This window comes from Rattus rattus, chromosome 2 (assembly GCF_011064425.1).
Source record: "Rattus rattus isolate New Zealand chromosome 2, Rrattus_CSIRO_v1, whole genome shotgun sequence".
NCBI lineage: Eukaryota > Metazoa > Chordata > Mammalia > Rodentia > Muridae > Rattus > Rattus rattus.
In genome coordinates this window covers 88,733,575-88,753,383 of record NC_046155.1, presented here as the reverse complement: position 1 = coordinate 88,753,383, position 19,809 = coordinate 88,733,575, and the positions used below count along the sequence as shown (strand labels likewise).

At 47.8% G+C, this 19,809-nt stretch overlaps 1 protein-coding gene across 5 annotated transcripts in view; it reads left to right on the top strand.

Annotated features, from left to right (window-relative positions):
- Positions 1 to 19,809, top strand: part of Tead1 (TEA domain transcription factor 1) — a 208,838-nt gene that overhangs the window by 71,441 nt on the left and 117,588 nt on the right. For 3 of the 5 annotated variants that reach the window (XM_032892874.1, XM_032892877.1, XM_032892876.1), the window contains exon 2: positions 2,743 to 2,998. In XM_032892874.1, coding sequence (XP_032748765.1) covers positions 2,842 to 2,998 — 157 coding nt within the window. In that variant the 5' untranslated portion in view covers positions 2,743 to 2,841. Of the gene's footprint in view, positions 1 to 2,742; positions 2,999 to 19,809 lie in introns of those variants that run through there. The other 2 variants (XM_032892875.1, XM_032892873.1) reach the window with 1 other exon arrangement.

Genomic DNA, 19,809 nt, shown 5'->3' with positions numbered 1-19,809 from the left:
GGATTGAGCAGTAACCAGCTCTACATATGTAGGATGCTTGTAAAATGTGACTGATACTCTCAGAGTCACTAGAGTGACAAGGACAGTTTCTAGGATGAGGTGGCTTTGGAGCCGAGGAGTGGACTGCCAGGATGGTTATTTTGGTACCTAGTATGGGGAGTTTTCTCAGCCAACCCCACCAGCCTTGTGATCGGAAACTCTCTGCCCATACAGAGGCTCATCTTACAGTTGGGTTGTAAAACCAAGGGCCTGAGTAGCTCTAGATTTTCTAGGTGGTGTTTTCTGTTTCATGCCCAGAGGAGGTAACTCCATCCTGCTGAGCAGATTGCAAGACGTCCTTCTCTTAGCTGGAAATGAACCAGAATGTAGGAGTGTTTAGAGCAGTGTGTGCATCCTGGGTGGATAGATCAATTAATGTGTGGGATGCTGAGCCCAAGAAGCAGCTTTTGAATGTTGTCAGAAGACTTCTCTGCTAGCCTTCTGAGTGAGCCATTTTCGTGGACGGCTGGGCTAGGGGACAGGCTTTTTTTACCATGGCCCCTTCTCGAATCACAGCGATGCGCTGACTCCTCCCTTGGGATTACCCTTGAGCAGAGTTATGAAGGTCCGGAAGGATCCCAAGGGCTGGTCAGGCCATGGGAAATGGAGAAGCTGACCTAAAGGATGGATAGACCCTTGGGTGAATAGGTTAAAGTCAACGGGGGAAATGGCTTTGACCTAATTGGCTGAACAGTTTCAGCACAGCAGCGTGATGGTGGGAGGTGCTGAGGAACCAGTGAGTGTCCTCCCACTGGTGACATTCCAGCATAACCTGTGTGACCAGCTGGGGAGATGGTCTTAAGACTTTGGGTGGGGGTTGTTGGTATGTTTTCTTCTGGAGATTTTATTTTTGGTTGCGAAAGAACCTTCTTCCCAGGCCTGCGAGGGCCCAGGCTCCTCAGCCCTCCCTTGCTGTGCTGAATTCCGTCCCTTGGCTATACCAGTTGAGCACACACAGGTCTTATGTATATCTTTAAATCCAGCTTCCTTGAGTAAATTCTTTTCACTGTGATCTGTCCTGGCTTGGCCCATGGCTTTACATGTTGTGTGCTTTGTTTTGTTTGTTGGGAGAGAGGCCAGCCACTGTCAAAGCGCTCCCTCCTATTCTTGTGATTTCTCCAGTAAGCAAGCACTGTGGTGGTTACAACTTCGCTCAAATTGTATAGAACTCTCAGATCGCAACCCAAAATATAATCACTTGAAAATTCAAAAGGCCCACGAGGCAGGCACCCAGAGTTCATCTTGAGGCCAGTCACAAAACCCTTTTTAGTTTGATAATTTAAACCTTAACATTGGCATGTTTTGAAGTCCTTTGTAAGCATATGTGTGTTGGTAAGGGGCTGTCAGTATCTTGCTGACATGTTCTCTGAATGATGGCTTGGCGGTAACAGTTGAAAGGAAGCACGCTAATTTTTTTAATGTGCAAATGCTGCCAAGTTGAGAAAGTCAAGGTGAGGAGTCCAAAACCAGCCATCAGTTAGAGCACAGATTTCGCAATATTGAGAGTTTCTGTCCCTGGGATCTGTCGAAATTCAGATTGGGGTAGCAGGTGAGCGGGTGCAGTTAGTAGAGTCAGGGAAGAAACTCAGTTTTGCTCAGCTGACAGGAACGTGGCCATGCTTTCCTCCGGTTTCTTGTGTTGAAATACTTCAGGGATGTAAGGGAGCAGCAGTGGTCACACGAGACCTTCCCTGCTCAGCACACTGCAGTTCATTTCTTATTCCTCAGGAGCAGTTCTACTTCCTTCTTTTGGGGAGTCACTTGCATTAATGATCTGATGTGGTTTTCACAAAGCAATATTGATATGTTAGTGTGCAGCCAGCGGGGAGTACTGGATTTGATCATTTTCAGGTTGGTTCAAGCCAGTGTGACTTTTGTTTAGAAAGCTTATCCCCCTGTGACTGGAGGGGCATGTATAATTGAAGGGGAATTCATCTACATCTTGGAAAGATTTCTTCTGGTTCAGTTATCTTCATTGCCCTGAAACTTAAGGAAAGATTGCTCCACAGGTTCCATGTAATCAGGAATTCAGAGTGTGCTACAGGGCACTGCTGCCCCATGGGGGTGGGACGTTCCCACAAGAATGGCAGGCATAGGAGAGGACGGGACTGGTCTCTGTTTCCTGCAGGGATAACACTGTGACCTGCCTCCACAGGATAGGAGCCACAAAGACAGATGCCTAGGTCTAGGTCAGCTGGCATTGCACCTCCGTAGGACAAAGTCTGCCGCACTGAAGTGCTCTCATTTCTTCTGTCTCCTGCATCTCGATGGCCATTATTGAGATGGCTTGACATTTCACCCAAGTTGTCAGTTTCTAGAGTGAGTTTGACATCTTTTAGTTTCTTATAAACTTGTTCTGCCAGGGGGACTTGGCTGTCCTTGAGCACAGGTCTGTTTGTAGGTGTGAGCACTTAGTAACAGGTTTTCACGTGAGTCTTGCTGATGGGTAGCTCTGAGTGAGTGCCATCTTTGCTGAGAATTTTCCCTCATCCAGGAAGATTACCCAGCTGCAGTCAGCCATTAATGTCTTTGTAGGGTACTTAACAGGACACACAGTGAACAAAATCATTTGGGATCTCAGAATTCCATAGTCTCCTCCAGGAATTATTGCCCACGTAACACTACCTATGACCCGAGAACCCACAGTGCAGTTGTAATGTTGATAGCTACCTCAGCCTCACACGATTTTATGATCTCTTTTAGGTTTGCTTTTTTGAAAAGGCTCCAGGCTTCGGCTTGGAAAATCCAACCGCCAAGATTGAGCCCAGCAGCTGGAGCGGCAGCGAGAGCCCTGCCGACAACATGGAGAGGATGAGTGACTCGGCAGATAAGCCGATTGACAACGACGCGGAGGGGGTCTGGAGTCCCGACATTGAGCAGAGTTTCCAGGAGGCCCTGGCTATCTATCCGCCCTGTGGGAGGAGGAAAATCATCTTATCAGACGAAGGCAAAATGTATGGTAAGTGGCCTGGAACATTCCTTTCAGGGCCTCCAACCTGCCGCAGCGGGAGGGGATGTTCTCTGAAGCCGGCTTGGATGATCTTTGTAGAATGACATTTGGCTATCCCAGAGACTAGGACTCCACCATGGAGAGGATTGGTATACCATCCCTTGGGGTTTTCTCTTCATGCTTGACAGGCCTTCTGGCTGATGCTGTCAAGGTTCAGGTGCCCACGGTGGTACAGATGCAGGAGAGAACAAGTTCTTCAGCATGCTCGCTTTATCTCAAGAGCGCATGCTCATTTAGCTCTCCATGGCTGGCGTCAGGAGTTGGACCGAGTCTCTGGAGTCCTTCCCACTCTTGCAGGAAGATCCTGTGATTTAGATTTGTATTTGAAATCTATTCTTTTTATTGGCTGGGGACGTGGCTCAGCTTGTGCCTAGCAGCACAAGTCTCTAGGTTTAATCCACAGTACACGGGAAACTAGGCATGGCAGTGCTCGATGTAATTCCAGCACTCAGGAAGCAGAGGTAGGTTGACCAAAGTCTTCCTCTACTACATGGAGAGCTTTGGCCAGCCTAGGCTACATGAGACTCTGTGTCAACATTACGCCCCTGTAAAAATACTGAAATCCCCCAGTATAGGAACAACCCTTACTGGTCCCATAAAACACACACACACACACACACACACACACACACACACACACACACACGAGCTTGATTGGCCTGTTTCCATTCTTCCAACCTGTTGAATGGCTAGTTGAGGTGTTGTTGTGTGTCCTGTTCCGTCTGTCTCTCCCACAATCTCCAAATGCATGTGCCCAGCTTCCCCTCCCTCAATGGCTGTCCCCGGAGTAGGTTCTGAGGGAAGCTGTGTGAGGGTAAGGAAGGCAAGCCCAGCTAACCAAATGTCTCTGGATGCCAACAGTGAAGGTCCACGCCCTAGCTAGTGTAAAACTTACCTGCACAGAGTTGGGGTATTCTTTTCCTTTCCAGAGTGCTCCCCGCTGCAAACCTGCGGTTTTTTGGCTATCTACCTTCAGGGAAGCAGATGGCAGGTGGTTGCTTGTACATAGTGCTTGTCTAATTGAGTTGACAGAGTTTGTGTTGTCACCAAGTCTAAAGAGATGTAGCCAGCATAAATTCCAAGAACACCGGCTCATCCACTACCCGCGGCTCTTAACTCAACAGAGGAGTGATTTATTTCTCAGTAATTCCCACTATTTCTGTAATAGGGTGTTGTACCTTTAACCCTGGGTGTCTCTGTCAGGAGCCCAAGGAGGCTGTGCTCAGACCAGCAAAGGCTTCTGAGGGGAGAGCAGATGGCAGTACAGCTGCCACCAGCTGTGCCCCGCCTGCCCTCCCCCTTCACCACGGATGATGTAATGGAAACAAAGACACTTTTGCTTTCTGTGGCACTGAGCCGCTCAGCCTGTCATGCACCCGGGAGTGAGAACCCAGACTTGTGGCATTTGTTTTAATGCTCTCGTGAGCAGCCAGAGAATCCTCTTTTTATCTAGGGTAGAGAAGTCGGGCCCAAACCGCTCAGCGGCTGCAGGTGGATAGTTTCCAGGCCTCAGGTGTCCTGCGTTCTTTCTTCCCTGCTTCCCCTTCCTCAGCTTTTGTTTGAAGATGATTTGAAGGTGGGGTTGTTAGCTGTGCTGAAGTGTAGCTTTGGTGAGGCTCCCACTTGTTTGCTCAGAAATTGTTTTAATCTAAGTTGATGGCGTAAGGCAGACTTGGTAGTGTACAACACTCAGTGCCAACACTCAGGAGTGTGTGGCAGGAGGAAGGTGGGAATTAGAGCCAGCTTAAGCTATCCAGTGAGATCATATCTCCTCAGGAAATTGTTCCCCCCTCTCTATTGAGGTTTTTCCTTTGTGAATAGTTGCTCACCTTGCCTATAGCTCAGTTGTAAACTTTTTATGTGGAAATGGTTGTTAGGATCTCTTGTTGGCAACTGAATCACAGGAAGCTTCAGATTGGAGTTGTTCTGTCAACAATTAACTTGATCGCTTTTGTGCTTGGTGTCAGTCTAGTTTCAGGCTTCTGGGAAAGATGATCAAATAAATGATGACCATGGGTCCTTGGGGACTTGTCATATTACTTATTGTGGTTTGGGGGTATGGAATTCAGCAGGGTGATTGGACATTGGTAAGTTTGGTGTTGGCTGTGGGACATGTCTCTAGGACCAAGGTAACTCAGTTCCTAGTACTCTCCAGTTGTATCTGTTTTTGAGTTTGGGTGTCTTTTTCCTTAAGTCAACACTATCCGGTTACTGTCTGTGTTGGTGGCCAGCCAGATTTAAAATGAGGCAACCTTTTTTTTGAGCAGGCAGCCTCAGAAATCACAATTCACTAGGGAGAAAGAGTCTAGTACAGTTGTGGGTTTTCACAGGGCAAGAGAGTACACAACCTGTTCCCTCATCAGGAAGAGATGGATTTTCTGCACTGGCCTTTCAATATCTCCATCTCTCCAGGGAGGAACACTCCTCTTGTCTCCCTGTTGGAGACTGGATCTGCTTTAATCTTGTCAGGGACTTTTGAGATAAGTTAACTCTCCACAGTGCTATCTCAGCCAGTTGGGGGCAGAGACATGTGAGCCATTGTAAGGCCAGGGTCACCCTTTCTGATCAAGCTTCTGCTATCATCACACACATGAATCTGGACATGGCTGGACCAGGAGTCAGCAGTCCCTAGAGCATTCCTTTTCTCTAAGACCTTTGGAAATGAATGCAATGTGAAGTCAGTCAAAGTCATATCCAAGTGAAAACGCCTGGCACGTGTTGCTTGAGGATTTCATCCCTCCATTTCTGAGCATTTATGGAGCTCTCTGTGATGTCACTAGCCCTGAAACACCGCAAGAGGCAAGGTCAGGTGATTTATTTTGGTAATGAGATTTCCATCGTGGTTGGCAGGATAGTAAATGGAGAGTTCTTTATGATAAGCTTTCATCCCTTGGAAGAGAAATGACTTAATTTTCTGTTACCTTGGACGTTGGGCAGCTGAAGCTGTGTAGCCGCCCGCCTGCCTCTGTGTGTCTAGACCTTTTCTGTGCTCCCTGATGTACAGCGCCTGCTCTTGGTTGCTGCCTCTGACTCTACTCTTAAGGTGCACAGGCCTTCATCTTTTCTCTTTCATTTCTTAGCTCAGTTTTGCATAGCTGTGTGTTTCTTTTTTTGGGAGGTAGAGAGGAAGGATGGGATAGGAGGGAAATTTTTAGTGAATATGCTTCTCTGAAATTGGACACCACAGTTGAAAGCAAGGAACCCCTCCCCCCCAAAAAAAAGAAAAAACAAACAAACAAATAAAAAAAATCGATCCACGGGAATACTTCATCTGTTCCCTCTGTAACTGAAGACACAGTCAGACAGTGTGGTCACATGTCCTTGGAGTCCTTCAAGGGTTGGGACAGATCAGGCTGCAGTGATTGTCGGCCCTTAGAGGCAGGCAGGTGCAGCACCTTAGCAGTTTAGACTGTGTCAGTAACATGAATCCCGGCCCAGCACTTTTAGGTCTCAGGCTTCGGGCAAGGGGCCTTAGTTCTCTTGTACTTCAAAGCCTGAAACAGCAAAGGAGGGTGCTAAATAGACCGAACCTCAGAGGAGTGTCACAGATGTTAACCGGAACCATTGTGACGTGGGACCATTGTGACGTGGGACCATTGTGATGTGGGACCATTGTGATGAGGGACTGCCCACGATGCTTGAACAGCACCTTGTGTACAGTTGAGTGCTAAATAAGTGTGAACTGAAAACAGAGTGGAGGTTTCTGCCTTTGTTGACTAGTGTGTTATTTCCAGCTGACATTCCTAAGAGCTCTCTGAGGTGTTGTGGTGAAGGGTTGGGTGAGAGGGACAGCATAGACTGAAGTTAACTAAGATAGCTGGAAGATTAAGATCCAGGCCTGTCTAGCTCCAGAGCCTGGGCTACCCCTACTTTGCTTTCTGTCTTTCCTTGGTAGAGGCCATTGCTGTTGAGCACGAGCTGTACGCCAGCCTCATGCTGGGGTTGCCAGGATGAGAGCTGGGAACCAGACAGACACAGAGTCCTGCCCTCATGGAGCTGTCACAAGTTCATTTGCCGGCATCTGACCTGAGGTCAGGGCTGGGTGCCAGAGATTTCTGGGAAGTCTGAGGACGCTTTGAAGATGGTCACCTTCCACTTAGCCTTTTGAAGCCTGTTCTTGGCTACCAAAGTCCAGGACACCTGGCCTGCTGCTGGCAGGAAGAGAACACAGCAGGGAGGGTCCAGATCACAAGGCTGGCCCTGGAGCTGGCCAGGAAGATGTCTGGAAGGTTCTAGTGTCCTAGGTCGATGCAGGCTGACTGGGCACAGCCATTGGTAAGCTTTTTCCTGTGAGCAGATGCCTGTACTCTTCTTCTTGAGAATAGCTGGGTGGGAAGCAGGGAACCCCCACCTCCAGTTGTATGTTTGGTTATTTTTTCTGTTTTGTTGGGAGTGAACTTAGGATCTCATGATTGCAAGACAAGGATTCTGTCAAGTGATCTATGGTTGGGGTTGGGGGGGGCAGACATTGTTTCTTAGTGGGATCCTAGACCTACTACTGGTCAGTCCTAGAGAGCAAGCTATTCAGGAGGATGGGTGAGATGTATGTATGCCTCTGCCCCATTGCTGACCTGTGCCTTGACAGTCATGCACAGGCTATGTATGGATTGCCTGCTGGCCTGGTTTCAGGAGGAAGGGGCTTGCTTAGTGAATCAGGGAATCAGCGGGAGAGGCATGCAATTGTGTGTCAGTCAAACAGCTTGGCGGCAGCAGGAGGATGCTGTTAGAGTCCAGGGGCTGCCCAGCACTAAGAACCATTGAGGAGAACAACTGTGTGCTTCCACAGGAAAGCTGCTCTCATGGTTCATTTTGGGGTGAGGAGGAGGCTAAGTCTGTGGCGTTCCCAGAGTCTGTTGAATGACACCAGTGAACCACAGTCGCTGGTCCTTAAGAAAGTGTCTCTTGGGGCCTGAGTTGAACATACTCTTGCTAGTTCCTCATCTGGGCGTCCTATGGCTTCTTTTTGACCTGTTGTTTCTAGCTGAGCGGTTAGACTAAAGCTTATCTTTACCCTGGAACAAGCAGGAAGCCGCAACTCTGTGTTTCTTGCATGCTTTGCTGTAGGGTCAGTGCTTGGTGCTTGTGCTCTGAGAACTTCTTCTGTGGGAAGAAAGGCTGGGAAAGGGGAAGAGAAGAGAGAAGCATTTGCTTATTTTGTTGCATATATCAGGGCAGAGGAGCTCCTGGTTTTGTTTTGTTTTTGTTTTTGTTTTTGTTTTTGCAGCTAGTGTTGGCAATTCTTCATGGAAGTATTAGGAAGGAATTATGATTCGAATAGGGACAGAGGGGAGGAAGCCAGGGTGAGTTCTAGATGAGTAATAGGGGATTTTGACCCAGCCTGGTTCCTGTGAGACTAGCCAGTGTCATCAGTATTTCGATTGGGAAATAATGGGGAGGGGTTGGGGGCAGGCGTGCAGAAATTTATTCCCAAGGTGTGTGGCTTAGGAATGGGTCATGAGGGAGGAAAAGGGAAAAAAAATGCTAAGTCATTCTCAACTTCTACCTCTTAATGTCTTTGCCATGACAATGGACAACCGGGATTTAGAAGATTCAGATGTAGAAATCACTGGCTGAGGGCTGCAGTGCACTCTGAACATGAGTGGGGCAACATATAGGGAGTAAGGAAAACCGATGACCTGTTTGATTTGCCTTAGAATGGCATTGTCTTGCTTAGTCTTCCTAACAACCCAGTGACAAATGAATTCTATGAGGAAGCTTGAGATCACCATCGAGGTCAAATTATTTTTTCAAGGTCACACAGCAAAGGAGCTGTGAGGTAGACATTTCCAACCAGGCTAGTCAGTCACAATAAGTGTGCAGTGGAAGTATATTTTGTTCTAGGGATATAGAGTTTAGTGTTGGAGGGTGGAGCTGGGGAGGGAGGGAGGGAAAATGATCAGGAATTTCTGTATGTATATTTGAGAGTGGGTGAGAGGGCAAGTGAGAATGAGAGAGGCAATTTTCTGCTCTAACTTTGAATTTTGGGAAAAGAACCATTTAATGGTTTTCTTTGGATTATAGACCTCTTCTGGCCAGAGATGGTGAAGGCATGTTTGTAGATAGTCACAGAGTTGTCGTAGATGACCACACAAATTAGCTTCATTCAGAGTGGTATAGCCCTAGACGTTGGCAGGAGACATCACATGACTTATGGAGCCTTAATTCAGAATGGTGGGATGAAGGGGTGGGCTCCTTACCATGAAAAAGCACAATTCTGAGCAGGGAAATGAGTGGGCCACCTGGGCACCTGCTAGAGATGCTGCTGTGTAACTTGGTACTGTGTGGTGGAGGGCACGCACACCATACCAAGATGTCTGGTGCTCATTCCGAGTGAAAACCTCTGCAGTGGTTCAGGAAAGGTAACAGCTCAGTCCGTGTGTTACAACGCCAACCCTGCAGGCAAAGATGAGTTCAGTGGCTCTTGCAATCTTCCTTGGCATTGGCACTGATGCTGGAGTGTGGCTTGGGGATGGTTTGTGTTTCCTAGGTGGCTTGTGAAAGCCTAGGTTTATGCTGGGGTTGTACCCCTGGGTGGTGGGGAGGTAGGTGGACTATGAAATGATGTGGGGAGTGGAGACAGGAGAGGCAGGTTTGGGAGAGGGTGGAAAGGAAGTGCCTTGCGTCATGTGGTTGTCCCAGGTATCTGTCAGTGGGGCTTGCCCTGCGGGGTGTTGGGAACGCAGGTTTAGAGCGCAGGCTAGGATGCATGCTGAGAAGCACACCAGTGCGCCCCTTTAGAAATAAAGGACTAGGCCCTTGGCTCCTCTCTGCTTGATTATCAGGAGCAGAAGCCTGAGGAGCTGAGAGGGGAAGGGAGGGACAGGACAAGTGCTCAAAGAGTGTCCTTGAGCTCCGAGCATTTGGGTGTGTTAGGTGGTGATCACACTTTGAGAACCCCAGGGCTGGGCAGCACTTTAGTCTTGCAAGGTGGTAAAAGAGCCAGGGAACATAGGGGCTCCTGACCTCATGTTTCTAACTGAGTTGACTTTTTCCATTCAGTCTGCTTTTTACCCACCAGGCTCTCTGAAGTGCAGTGAGGTAGTGATCTTTGACCACAGGTGGAAAGAGACATGATACTTTGGGTGGCTTTCAAGTTAAGAGAAGACTTAACTTTTAGGGCAGGGACAGGATTGGCCACATGGTGAGCTGGGGAAAGGAGTTTGTGAATTAAGGGCATTTTTGATGGAGCAGAAGCCAGAAGGAACTTTAAAGGGTGGGGTTTCTTTTGTTTCCAGGCACAATGAAGGAGAGGACTTGAGGGCTGACAGTGATTAAGGCCACATGGCTGAGCTGGCCCATAGGCTGTGGAGAAATGAAGCAGGCCTATTACAGCTGTGGGAGAATGGGACCTAGACAGACAGGGTGAGCAGAATTGCTGGCCGAACCATGAAGGGCCCAAGGGAAGTTGGAGGCTAGTACTTTCTTTCTTTATTGAAAATTTTATTGAGATAATTATAGATCCACATGCAATTGTAAGAAATAATACACAACGGGTTCCTTTGTGTGCACTTTACCCATTTCCCCCAGTGGTTAGATTTTGCACAATTGTGATACCACAGCCAGGATGTTACATCAGTATAACCCATTGAGCTTACTCAGATTTTCCCAGCAGTGTGTGCGTGCAAGCACATGAGTGAATGTTTATGTGCATGCGTGTGCACATGCATTTAGGCATGTTAGGTTGTATACAGTGTCTTTCCTGTTCTGTCAGTCAGAGTACAGAGTAGTTCTAGAACCACAAGGAGTCCTGGGTTGCTCCTTATTGACCTCGCTATGCTCCGTCCTGCCCTTTCCTCCATCTCTGTCTTCCAACAACCACCAATCTGCCCACCACTTCTTAGATGTTATCATTTTAAGCTTTTTTTTATTAGTAGAATTGACTGTGCTCTGCACTGTCTTTTGACAGTAGTGTTTTTCTACTTCACCCCATTTAGTCATTTAGGGAAGATGATCCATCTGTATGTTCATATGCCCTTTTATCATTAAGAAGCATCCCCTGGTGTGTGTGAACAACAAGCCATTTAACCTCTGTGTTTGTGTATGTGGTGTGATATGCATGTACCTGTGGGTATGTGCACTTATGTACACACATTTAAAAGCCAGGTAACATCAAGCATTTTTTTAATTGCTCTCTGCTTTATTCCCCTAAGACAATGTCCCCCTGATGAATCTAGATCTACCTTTATAACTAGCGAGCCCTAAAGATGCACCACAGTCAACAGGTGTGTGCTGCTATGCCTTGAGTTTTACATGGGTGCTGGGATTTCATGCTTGCACAGTTGCATTCTTAGCCACCAAACCCATCTCCCCATCTTAGGTTCAGATGGTTAAACATATGTTGGAGGGCCTCTTCGGTTGACTAGCCTTTTACCACCTCTCCTCCTCTATGGACATTTGTTTTGGGTTTTTTATTTGAGCATGTGGGGCAGATTTCTTTCTGAAGGGTAAATAGCTGGGGCAGAGGATGTGGAGCTCTGCTGTTTTCCAGGATGGCTGCACTGTCACAGGTTCTCGTCTATATTCTCTGTATCCCTCACCACCATTCGTCCTGTATCTTTTATTTCAAGACAGGGTTTTTCTGTGTAGCCCTGGCTGTCTGGGAGCTCACTCTCAGGCCAGTCTGGTCATGAGCTCAGAACTGGGATTCGCTTTCCTCTGTCTCCTCACAAGTGCTGGGATTAAAAGTGTGTGGGGTTGAAGGTGTGCCCTGGCTCCACTGTTAAATCTTCTACATTGTAAACAGTGTGGGGTCCGGAGCTCCTGTGTCCCTAATTTGCATTTCCTTAGTGACCTCGAAGTTGGCTGCCTTTTCCCTGTGTTCATTCTGGTTATGGATGCTCCTGGTTGGTAACGTCGCTTCTGCTGTTTTTTCTTACAACCAGACATTTGGAGAATCTTCTAGAGACAGGGCTTTGTAGGCTTCATGGTTTACAAGTATTTTCTCCATATTGTAGTTTGGTTGCTGTCTTTTTTACATTGGGGTGGGAGGGGTAAGCACCAATCCAACGAAACAAGAACTTCCAGGTGAGTGAAACTTGAGTGGGGTGTTTGAGACAGGGTCCGGCCTGAGGCTGGCCTTGAACTCCTGATTCTTTGCCTCTTCCTCCCAAGTACTGAGACTAAATGTGTGTGCCACCATGCTCAGTTGGGTAAAACTTATAACAAAAAAGTAGAAGCTTAGTTTTCACACTGTCTGTGGGGTTAGCCTTGCTTTCTGCCGTCACGCTCTGTGCCTAGCCAAGAGTTTCTCTGTTCTGTTACTCTGAAAGTGTCATGTTTCAAACCACATTGTGCAATCTGTTTTGAATTAAATTCTGTGTAAGGTGAAGAGCTATTTTTTTTCAAGAGAGGCCATTAGGCTGGTTGAACATCTTGGGTCTACCCATAGCCTTACATCAGGGTAGGAGATAGTGTGTGTGGTAGTGCAGATGGAGAACTGGGAAACCGGAGGGGCCAGTCATGACTGTGGAGACTGTTAGAGGTCTGTTGGGTCTGGGAATGGGGACAGGATTGCAGGCTCCTGAGTGATGGGGAGATTCTTAGTTCACTGGTATGGCCAGGACATGTGAGTGTGGGCTGTGGCCATGGAGACCAGGAGGAAGAGCATCTGGGCTGTCCACGCTCTGTGGTGAGTCGGGTTGACTAACTGCTTCCTTTTGAAGAGGCACAGTGCACATTTGTAAATTTGCTACCTGAGTAACCCTCCTGGGGGACTGTAGGTGACCCCTCAGCTATGAGCAGAACTTGATAGATTTCAATAGCATAGACCCAATAAACATCAAATGGCAGGAGGGATTTTAGGGTCAGAAGACATGTTTCTCCTTTTTTTCCCTCTCATCCCAGACCATAAAGTACGTGTGAAGGTCTCCTTGGGCCAGTTGTCATCAGAAGATTGGAGACAAGAAAACCGGGGTATCCCTCCCTACTTCTTGGTGGTGTCTGGGGAGAATGCAGTCATGTGTGAGAACATGTTTTCAGCAGAACTGGTCTAGGGTCTGTCAGGAGGCTTGGCTCTGTTAAGGAGAGATTGGTCTGAGCTTTCATTTTGCAGACTTTCTACAAAGGCAGATAGTGGAGTGTGTGGAGAGCAGACTTTCATGGGCCTTTGTTATGTGTGATGGGAGGGGCGGGGGTTCTGCAGCCTCAGAGAGAAGGAAGAGGGTACCAGCTGTCAGCCATAATGCCCTTCTCTGCCAACCCCTTCTAAAGCCCCAGGTCTTTGCACAGCGATAGCTTGCATTTCACTCGAGAGTGTGTGGTTTAGTTTATCTTTTTGCACCCCATTCCATTGATGCTGAAGTCTGTCAACAAGTGTAAATTACCATTTATACGTAATCCTTGCACTGCTTTGTTGATTACTAAGTAAAGGTTCTGTCTTTGATATCATTCAGCGTTAGTAAGTTTGAAGTATTGTAAATGCATCGTGTGGATGGGATCACAAAACAATCTGGAGTCATTTACAACCACTCACAGTGGCTGCCGTGGAGAATGGCATTGCAGCGCTCCTTTCTATTATAGGCTTTGGTATTAATGGGCTTTTAAAAAATAGTGAGCATATGTTACTTTTGGACTTAGAGGAAAAGAGATAATTATATCAAGTTTATTTTTTCCTCCAAGTAAGAACTACTCATTAAAGACAATTGTGACGAGAGGCACGGATAGAAAGGGAGCCATGATGCCTGGGTGCACTTGGGCAAGGTGTCTCCGGGGTCCTGGTTTGGGCAGACACAGCAGGGTCCCAGGGTGGGAATGTGTTGTTTAGTGAGTGTCTCTTCCCTCACTTGGGGTGGTTGGGATGCCAAGCTTGGGCACAAGGGGAGGGGTTGCAGGTCTTCTCCTGGGATGGAGAAGACAGCATTGTGTTCTTAGCATGAGTGCAGAGTTAAACAGCTGCCCCACCACTTGGTCCGTCAGTCAGCTGTCCAGACCAGCAGTCAGCCATATCCCGTGTATGGTACAGTGCTGGTGTGGGTGGCTGGGGGAACATTCACATCTTTTCTTCGGATGCTGGGGGCTGGGTGCCGACAGAGTGAGTTGGACCTCTGCCGAGCTAGGATTTTCTCCATTGTTCAGCCTGTACTTGACAGTAAACCTGTTTTTTTCCTGGGGGTGTTTGGGGGAGTGTCTGTTTTTTAAAATGCCAGTAGTTTTTCTGATGACATGCTATTCTTTGTAACAGATTCCTGGCAAGTAATCTTCTTCTTGCCCCGCCTTTGGGCACAGTTGGTGCGTTTAGCGTTTGAAAATGCTCCAGGGACTTTATGGCGTGTTGCAAAGTCTCACTTGACTCTAATCACTCATTAGATTATAGTTCATTGCAGATGGGTTTCATTGACCTGATGCTTCTGTTAAGAGTCTATCTGCCCTCCTTCCCTTTCCTAAATGCTACCACTTCAGGCAAACAACAAAGTCAAATCTGTACTTTGAAGCTGGTCCGGATGTTATTTCCTCAACTTTTCTCCCTGTCTCATTGTCCTTCCTCTCCCTCTTGGCCTTCTAGAACAACTGCTGAAAGGTGTGGCCGTGAAGCCTGGTGCCTGAGTCTAGGTTTATTGAAAACATTTGCCAGGAGTAGGTGTACACTCTTAGCAGGTTGGTCTCTGTGAGTTCGAGGCCAGCCTTGTCTACCTAGTTAGTCTTAGGATAGTGAGAGCTACACAGTGAGACCCTGTCTCAAAAGGAGGAGAGGAAAGGAATGGGGGAGGGGGCAGCATTCCTCCCTCCCTCCTTCTCTCCCTCCCTCTCTCCCTCCCTCCTTCCCTAGGAGTCATTACCTGAAAATTTTCTGCAGACCATTGTTCTTTTTGCAAGTATTACAGAATCCTAAAGAAGGGAATTCTCTGTAGGATGTTAATGATGAGCCCAGTGGCGGGTAACATTTATCCTGTTTATAGGTTGAGTGTTCCCTGTGACTTGCTCTTGCCTGTCCTCTTTATCACCTGTGAGTTGTTCACTGCAGCGTTGAGATAGCTCTGGCAGCTGTCCCCAGATGAATGATTCTATTCCAAGCACAGTTGCTTCCATGACAGCTTTAGAAGAGCTCGCTTTTCATAACCACTTTCCTGAGTAAGGTCTAGGGCATGCATGGCGATGTCAAGAACTTGCATACCTCTAAGTAGCTATTGTGAAAAAGGTATCGGGAGGCGGCATGCCCAATGTTAGGTACCAGATTGTGTGTTTGTTTAGCTTTCAAATTACTCACTGGGATGTGTGCTTGTGTTTTGTTTTACAGCAACACACAACTTACAGTGGAGATAGATGTTGACTATGAAAGATGCAGTCATCTGACTTAGGCTACTAGGGTTGTAAACTGTGTGGGCAGCATTCTCAGTGGCTGGGTGCCCTGTGACATTTCCCATGAGTGTTTCTAGCTGCAGAGGCTTCTTGTGTAGCTTGTGCAGCTTGAACACTGGCATAGTGACAAGAGCCTTTAGAAAGGTGTTTTACTATGGCTGGGTGTGGTGGTGCTTCAGAGGTAGAGGCAAGCAGACCTGAGTTTGAGATCAGCCTTGACCAAAAAAGAAAAGTGAAAGAAATATATGCTACTAAGGCCTGACCTGAACTGGGCGACTGTTATCACAAGGAATCATAGCGATACTAATAAGAACAGCATTAATTATTATTATCATGTGTGCAGTATGCCTGATACTATTCTAATACCTGACATTTAAGCCTCTGGGTCTTTACAGATGACTACTGTCATCATTTCATAATACATAGACCATGTGACTTTCTTAGGAGAGCTCACTGGTTTTGTCCATTTTCTTTCTGAGAAGAGATCGAGGGCGTGGGCGATGTCTGGATAAGGACATTCATACATCTAAAGTAGCCTCACATATTAGCACGGTTCAGAAAAGTCTACCACCTTGCCTAGGTTTATATAGCTGGTTATCGTTCCTGCCAAGTCACGAGGCTCAGTTTGAGTTTGGGTCCAGAGCCAGCATTCTGATCTCTTTGCTGTCCCAGGAGTCTAGTGTCACCACACTGCTACCTGTTCTGGTAGTTTGGATCCACGGAATAGTGTAAGAGGGAGAGTGAATTTTTCTAGATCTGGGGACATCCTTGATCCTGCTCTCCTGCTTGCTAAACTCCTACTGGACTTCAAGGCCTTATAAAAATAAATACTTCATCTAGGACTGGAGGTGGCTGAGCAGTTAATAATCCTGGTGACCTGTGCAGAGGACCTGGGTTCCTAGCACCCACGTGTTAGCTCACAACTGCTCGTGGCTCTGGTTCCTGGGGGATCTGACTCTTGGCATCCTCAGCACCAGGTGTGTACTTGATACTTATGTATATGCCTGTGGGCCCGCAAGCACACGCACACACGCACACAAGCACACACACATCACACACTCGCGCACGCACAAATACATGCAGGTACTCCCAGGTATTCATAAAATAAAAAGAAATCTTTTAAGGAAGACCCTTGGTCTCTGAAGCCTGTGATTCAGGCTAGATTCTAGGATCTTTCTAAGACATCATTAAGCATCTGTCAAAGAGCTTGGCAGACTTGACTCTCTTAAATTATGCCAGGAACTGTTGAGTTCACTTTGGGGTGTGTGCGCGCGCGCGCGCGCGCGCGCGCGCGTGTGTGTGTGTGTGTGTGTGTGTGTGTGTCTGTCTGTCTGTCTGTCCCCAATCCCTTAGGACTCTTCCAGGGCAGATGCTGTGAATTGGCCGCTCTCCGATTCTCTGTCCTCAGCACAGCAGCTGCTCCACTGCAGGCTTTGAAAACATGCGTGACCGGGTGGAAGGTGTTAGTAGAGAGCTCACTATGCATCCTGAGAGGATCCCCTTTATTACAGTTTCATCTTTTTTTAAAAAAAAAAAATCACATTTAAGGATATTCTGATGAAGTTTTGAGGATGGCCCAGGATGTTTTTTCTGGTGAGCGGAAGCTTGCAGTGGAGCTTTGGTGGCTGTGTCCGTCTGTGTGCCTGAGGCAGTTTTAAATGACAGGAATGGGTGGGTGCACATGTGCAGGTGCTCCCTTGCATGCTGCATTCCCTTGATCCACTCTGGGTTTGAGAGTCACTCTCAAGAGTGGTCATTCTCAGATGACTTTGTATGTGTGTGTGTAAGCTGGTTCAGCTTGGGTTGGAGTAATTTACCAGACTGCAGTACTGACTGGCCACTGGCTTAGGGACTTGTGAGCCAGCTCATAGGAGTCAGCAGTGCACAGATTGAGAGTAGAGGTAGGATGTAGAGCATCTAGAAGGACAGAACTGGAGGCATGGTAAAGTCCAGAGAGCCAAGGCTGGGAGGAAATACTGTAGATGTACTTTTAGACTCCACTGCTCGTGGGTCTCTTCCATGAGGACTGAGGCTAAGGGAGTGACAAGGACAGGATATAAGGTGGGAATGGGTTTTTATGTTATTTATTTATTTATTTATTTATTTATTTATTTATTTATTTAATATAATATAAGTACATTGTAGCTATCTTCAGACACACCAGAAGAAGGCATTGAATGACATTACAGATGGTTGTGTTGAATTGCTGGGAATTGAACTCAGGACCCCTGGAAGAGCAGTCAGTGCTCTTAACCACTGAGCCATCTCTCCAGCCCGGGACTTTAGGTCTTATATCAGAGACTAGTTATTTGAGCTTACAGTGCAGGGGTCGTAGGATGGTGACCTTTCATCCACATGGCTGACTATCATTTGCAGAGAATGGTAGGCAGCAAGGAGGAGCAGGCTTCAGTGGGCAGCTCAGGAGTGGTGCATTTGGATTGGGGAGTTTCCATGCAGTGGGGCTTTCTGCAGGTACAGTTAAGGATTTGAGACATCAACACAGTTAGGGTTAGGATCTTGGAAGTGGGTGAGATTGTATTGTTGATGTACAGGATAGAGAGGAAGACTGAGAGGAGAGCCCTAAGGAGGCTGTCAGAGCCACCCATGGTCTCAACTCCATGCAAAGTCTTAGTAAGTATCTGATGGTTCATGAAACCTTGCAGGTGTGGTGGACGAGCCTGGAGTCCTGTGTTGGCTGCATAACATGTTCACTGTTGAGACATACCTTCTGGCCAGGTGGGATGCAGGCATGATGGTTTTCCCATAAGCCTCAGGGCGTGTAAACGCCCTGACCTGCTCTACTGTAGGGGCTCCCCAAACCCTCCATGAGCCTAGCCTTTCTTAACACCAAAGCTGTCTGGACCCAGTGTCTGGGGTGGAGGGGTGTGCCTTGCTCCAGCCTCCCCAGGAGTTTGACTCCCTATGCGGTTTCCTTTTTGCAGCTCCATCTTCACTAAGTGGAGATGCTGGCAGGAGATAGTCCCCAAACCTTTGACTCATTGTTCTGGATCCAACCTCAGGGTTTTGAAAATTGTAGAGAAAACCCAGAGATGGTTGGTAGGCGGGTCCTGTCAGAGGAGCAGGGCCTGCCCTTTCTCTGCATCAGATCAAAGGTAGCTTCCCAGTCATTTGATACCCTCATGTGAAGATGGCTGGGGCTTTCTGGGGGCCTGGGAGCTGAGGACGTGTAGGCCTGCATATGCTCCTGTGGGCTGGGTGGAGGGGAGGGCAGGGCAGGCTCACAGCAGCTGCCCCTGGAACTCAAGGCTAAGAGATCTGGCCGCCTCAGCTTTCAGAGAAGCGATGCTTCCAGTGAGGCCCTTTCCTAGTTCCAGTTCTGGGGACACACTGGCTGCCTTGTTTGCAGCTGCTCCCACATAGCTGTCCCCTTCTGACATCCTAGTCCCAGGGCTCAGATGTTGTTCCCAGTGTGTCCCCAGCCTAAGCTGGCTGTCCTGTCTAAAGTCCAAACAGAAACACTTTGGAGAGTAAGTGGGTGGTGATTGTAACGACACCAGGAGAAGCAGAATCAAGCAGGACCATGTTAGGCAGCGCCGCAAGTGGGATCTTTCTTCCCATACCTCCTCTTTGGGCCGATGACACTGACCTACCCACCAGCCTCCATCCCAGGATTTTGGGTACCAGGAACTTTAGATTGAGGTATAGGTATGGTCTATGGAGCAGAGACTTCAGATCCCTCCCACACCAGAGGCCCAGGAGAGCAGATAGGAACCCTGAGGAAAACCTGAAGACTGCTCCTTTGAGAGCCCATCCATGATGGCGCAGCATCTAGGTGTGGATAATTTGATTTTCAGGACTTGGGATAGATCTGTTAACATTGAGTAGCTTCTTTTTATTCTAAACAGGCTCATGGGCTTCCCATGGCCTGCTGGTGGCACATGAGTCACAAGAGACATTTCTCCTCCAGGGTCCTGACTAGCTGAAGCCCTAATCGGAGGCATTATGCAGGTGCAGAGCTAAGCCAGAGGCTGCAGGCTCCTGGCAGGAGGGAGAGGGGAGCTGGTTACTTGCCCCTCCTGTATTGTTTCCATCTGAGCAGCTGGGCCTCTCAACCCTTGGCAGAACAGGATCTTTGACAGCAGAAGAGGTGGACGCCAGGGCTCCGTCCTGTGGCTGCCTTAGCCAGCAACAAGCCTTTTCTCATCCAAGTCTGGCACTACTCGGTCACCACAGGGCCTCTGTAATAAAGGACAGAAAAGGTCACTGGGTCTTCAGATGGCACCCTAGAGTTTTGCCTCCCCTGGAGGTCCTGGGTGGGCGGAGTCTGACCATTCTCTCCTATAATTAATACTAAGATTTCCTTGTTTAATGCGAGATGCCCAGTTAGATTTGAATTGGGCATAAGTCATTTTCTAAATCAAGCATGTCCTATGCAAAGGTTGTGTTTTACACGGCAACCCCAGTGAGGATGGTTTGCTCACTGCAGAGGGAAGCCAGTCATGTTG